The sequence below is a fragment of the Echinops telfairi genome, unplaced genomic scaffold (genome assembly GCF_000313985.2).
Source record: "Echinops telfairi isolate 266 unplaced genomic scaffold, ASM31398v2 ScPeMD7_5592;HRSCAF=6446, whole genome shotgun sequence".
NCBI lineage: Eukaryota > Metazoa > Chordata > Mammalia > Afrosoricida > Tenrecidae > Echinops > Echinops telfairi.
Window position 1 is genome coordinate 109,151 of NW_022109491.1, and position 4,947 is coordinate 114,097.

Genomic DNA, 4,947 nt, shown 5'->3' on the forward strand with positions numbered 1-4,947 from the left:
TAAGATATAATAATAATTTATAAATTATTAAGGATTCATGAGGGAGGGGCGAGTGGAGAGGGAGGGGGAGGGGAAAAAAGGAAAATGAGCTAATTCCAGGAACCCAAGAGGAAAGCGAATTTTGAGAATGATGAGGGCAACAAATGTATAAGTGTGCTTTACACAGTTGATCTATGTATTGTGATGAAATGTATAAGCCCCAATAAAATGATTAAAAAAAAAAAAAGACAGCTGAGGCTAACGCACCTGATTCTAGGAGGAGTTCCTGCCTGTCTAAGTGTTGCTCACCTGGTGCTGTGGTTCTGGATCACTTGTGCTCTCCACAGATTTTTGTAACAAATCTGGAGTACAGGCATGTCCACCAGGTATGAAGGAGTTGCTATGGAAAGCTTGCTTTGGAAGAACTAGATGAAGTTCCTCAGATGCAGATTCTTCAGGGCCCCCAGTGAAGTCTGATGGTGAGAGTTGGTGGTGTTTTGCTGCATTGATTTCTTATTCTTTCTAGGAGCCAATTACGATCCAGGATGTCACTGTGCTTTTCTCGGAGGCAGAATGGGAGACACTGAGCGCTGAGCAGAAGACCCTGTATGGAGACGTGATGCTGGAGATTTATAGGAATCTACTATCTTTGGGTGAGGATGTGCTGTTTTCTCTTTTACCTTTGCACATATTTATTGGAGCCCTACTGTGTGCCAAAGAACGAGCCCTGGTTCTACTCACCAAACCAGGTTTTGGAACATCATCTTTATGAACTATGTTATGCCAGTAGACTCAGTTGACCCCTTACCATGGGGACAACTTCAAACCAGTGAGTCGCCATAATTGTGCCACTTGTGTGCATTATTACATACATGAAGACATATGCAGCACACATTTTTGTGCATGTGCCATCCTATACATGTATGCATACATAGCTACTGCCTGTTTGTTTCATTTCAAGGATTAAGCTTTTAAACAGTATGGCTTTGATATTTTCTGTTTGGTCATAAACTGTAAAGTGCTGCCCTGTTATTGCAATGCCACCTGCAGGGGTTAACTAACGAACAGTATTAAAGAAGTGTCTACAGACTCCTGAGCAAATGGCATGTTTGCAAAAGCGATTGGTGGTAATGGTGGGAATTTTTCTGTGGACTGAGGAGCCCTGGAGGCCCTGTAGTTTCAGAATTGGGCTAACGGCAAGATCCGACCGTCCTAGAGAGGGGTGTGTTCTAGAGCAGAAGTAGCAGAAAGAAAAGAGAAGAAAGGAAACAAAAAGAGGACAAGGAAATTCTGAAAGAGACTTAAAACGATGCAGTGAGAGACCTGCATCGGCTCAGGGACAGACAGTAGTCCCAGGTCTCACATGGTCCATGTGTCAGTTAGTGGGGACATTCAAGAAGAGTGTTTTGCTCAGGAGACTGACAGGACACCTGCACAGGAGAGAGGAGCTGAGGGCTGCTCAACAGAAGAAGGGAGTCTCTGCTGAAATCCCTCCTGATCCTGAGCTGTGACCTGTCCTTTAGTCTACCACCTAACTCTAAGTATGGTCTGCGAGTTCTCTGTGGCCACTGTGTACTGAATTATCACCCCTATAGGAGAAGTAGATTCACCATGGGGAGGATGGCTACTCTAAGAACTGATTTAACAATTGGAGGTTGGAGGAAGGACTGACTGCCAAATCATGTTAATCATCCGTGGGCCGATCCTGATCACCATTCACTCAAAGGTGGTCATATTCAAGTGCTACACCGCTGCCATTTTCACACAGAGACTGTCTCTTATCTCTGAGGCCCACCAGACTGAGTGGCTTTATATTTCATCAGCCCATCTTTATAATAATAAAAGTCATGAAGATTTCTATGTAATCATAGGAACTGTTATTTCCCAGTAACAGCAAAATGATAGGGGCAGGATATGTCACTGAGTGTCTGCGGCTTAGAGGGCTTTAGGAGAAGGAACAGGCCACGTATAGGAGAAGCTGTTTACAGAGCAGAAGCAATATCTGATCCTTCCTTGAGAAATTCTAATCTGGCTGACATGTTGCAAAGGTTTTGAGCGTGGGTTATCTGGATTTCAGTAAGTAAACCCATTGTCATTGAGTTGCTACCCAGTCATAGCAGCCTTATAGAACATGGTAGATCTGACCCATTAGGGTTTCCCAGACTGTAAATTTCTGTAGAAGCAGACTGCGGCACAGTTCTACCATGGAGCTGTTGGTGAGTTTGAGCCATCATCTATTTGGATGGCAGCCCAGTGCTTTAACCACTGCTCCAACTAGAGTCCTGGATTGCAATAAGAAGGGCAGTTGATAAAAATGGAACATGGGTGACCGGATGGTGGAGAAATGAATTGTGTTTGATATATTGTGAATGACAAATGTGAATGTAGGCTTGTTAGTGCCATCAAGGGTACTCCAACTCTCAGTGAACGCATATGTTCACCAAGATAGATTAGCACAGCTCCCTAGGGTTTTTAAGCCAATGGCCCTCTAGATGCAGATTGCTAGAAAGTCAGTAGGCCACCTTCTGAACCATCACCCTTTCAGCTAGTAGGAGAGAGAGCGAGAGCGAGAGCGAGAGCGAGAGCGAGAGCGAGAGAGAGAGAGAGAGAGAGAGAGAGAGAGAGAGTCAGTCTTTTCCTGATACTCCACCAGGCAGATGCGCTGTCTGTCATAAGAGAAAGCAGCAATGTCCAAGCAACCCTACTCACTGCTGCCCTAATAGAATTTTCTCTCTCCTGTAGAACCAAAGTCACAAATCTATTCCTGTTTCTCCTGCCTCCTGGATTTTCCTTGTCAACAATTCCTCTGGCAGCATGTGCTTCAGATCTTCCCGGACTTGTATACAGAGACTCACTTCCATCCAGGAGAGTCCAGCCCAGAGCAACCAGAGCATCAGGATTCTGATCAGAACTGCACGAGTGAAAACACAGAAGGGCAGGAGAGAGAAGTCTCCAAACCCTTGTGTGGGAGCACAGGGGAGAGGGAGACCTCATGGGCTTTATTCAGCCCAGCCTGGGGTGGGTCAGCAAGCCGCAGGGAAGGCAACACAGTGATGGCAGTGGAGGCCAACTCAGCCCCAAGTGAAAAAAAATGTGGGGAAACAGACAAGGGTTTGAAGAGATTAGAAACCTCAAGGTTTGGAGTAATTACTTGTAGAGAGGATGAACCAGACTGCAGTCTGAAATTAGACTTTACAAACCAGATGGCCCCTTCTCAGGAGAAGTCACATTTATATAGTGAGTGCTACCAAGGCCTTACACAGGAATCCTTTTTCCTTAATCAACAGAGGACTCACTCAGCAGAGAAACCTTACATGTGTGAGATATGTGGGCGAGGCTTTAGCCCAAAGTCGACTCTCATTGCACACCAGAGGATACATTCGGGAGAGAAACCATATGTGTGTAAGGAGTGTGGGCGAGCCTTTAGCTGGAAGTCAGATCTCATCAAACACCAAAGGATACATTCGGGGGAGAAACCACATGTGTGCAATGTGTGTTGGCGAGCCTTTAGGCTAAAATCAACTCTCATCATACACCGGAGGACACATTCAGGGGAGAAGCCACATCTGTGCAAGGAGTGTGGGCGTGCCTTTAGCCAACAGTCCCATCTCAAAAAACATCAGACAATACACTCTGGGGAAAAACCACATGTGTGTAAGGAATGTGGGCGAGGTTTTAGAGACAAGTCAACTCTCATCACACACCAGAGAACCCACACAGGTGAAAAACCTTATATATGTCAGGAATGTGGGCGAGGCTTTAGTGACAAGTCAATTCTCATCGCACATCAGAGGACACATTCAAGCGAGAAACCTTACATGTGTAAGGAATGTGGGGGAGGCTTTAGCAGAAAGGGACATCTGAATAAGCACCAGAGGATACACTCAGGGGAGAGACCCCATGTGTGTAATGAGTGTGGGCGAGCCTTTCCCTGGAAGTCAGATCTCAATAAACACCAGAGGATACACTCTGGGGAGAAGCCACATGTGTGCATGGAGTGTGGACGAGGCTTCAGCCGAAAGTCCACTCTCATCAGACACCAGAGGACACACACTGGTGAGAGACCTTATGTATGTAAGGAATGTGGGCGAGGCTTTGGCCAAAAGTCAACTCTCATCACACACCAAATGACACACTCAGGGGAGAAACCTTACATGTGTGAAGAGTGTGGTTCAGGCTTTTCCTGCAAAGCAAATGTCATCACACACCAGAGGATACACTCTGGGGAGAAGCCACATGTGTGCAATGAGTGTGGACGAGGCTTCAGCCGAAAGTCCACTCTCATCAGACACCAGAGGACACACACTGGTGAGAGACCTTATGTATGTAAAGACTGTGGGCGAGGCTTTAGCCAAAAGTCACCTCTCATCACACATCAGATGACACACTTGAGAGAAACCTTACATGTGTAAGGAGTGTGTGTCAGGCTTTTCCTGCAAATCCTTTTTTTACTTAGTCGTTGTAATACATATATCTTTCTGTATTTCAGTCACAGAGTACAATATACAATTGCTACCGCAACCAGTTTCCAAACATTCTTTTTCTTCATGGTCTCCTTGACATCGTCTCCTTGGTACCCTACCACCACCACTGTACCACCACTTTTATATAAAGATATAGTATCACATCGTTTTATTGATAAGTTAATAGCATATAATTATGTTTTTAAATAAAATCATTTGTTTTTTAAAGACAATGCTGTTTCATTCACTTGTCAGTTTTTTCAGTGCTGTGGAGATAGTTTTATAAGAAATGTCTGAAAACTGAATTGTAAAAGCCTTCAATAGGTCCTTTCTTTCTTGTTCTTTTCCTCTTTTCAGCTTTTCATTGTGCAATTGGGTGGAAGGCCACAGAGCAGAGCAGCTCTTTCTTCACCTGTTCACGTGCGTTGTGTTTCATGTTGTTGATGGCCGTCCTCATAATGTGGCATCATTCATCCCCCTTCCTCCGGTGTCATCCCTCCTTTCC

The 4,947-nt window shown here is 45.1% G+C and overlaps 1 protein-coding gene across 2 annotated transcripts in view; it reads left to right on the forward strand.

The window, feature by feature from the left end:
• Positions 1 to 4,493, forward strand: part of LOC101653726 (zinc finger protein 343-like) — a 15,151-nt gene extending 10,658 nt beyond the window's left edge. The window contains exons 4-6 of one of the 2 annotated variants that reach the window (XM_045295331.1): positions 506 to 632; positions 2,722 to 4,000; positions 4,253 to 4,493. In XM_045295331.1, coding sequence (XP_045151266.1) covers positions 506 to 632; positions 2,722 to 4,000; positions 4,253 to 4,391 — 1,545 coding nt within the window. In that variant the 3' untranslated portion in view covers positions 4,392 to 4,493. Of the gene's footprint in view, positions 1 to 505; positions 633 to 2,721 lie in introns of both variants that reach the window. The other variant, XM_045295330.1, reaches the window with a different exon arrangement.
• Positions 4,494 to 4,947: the final 454 nt, after the last annotated feature.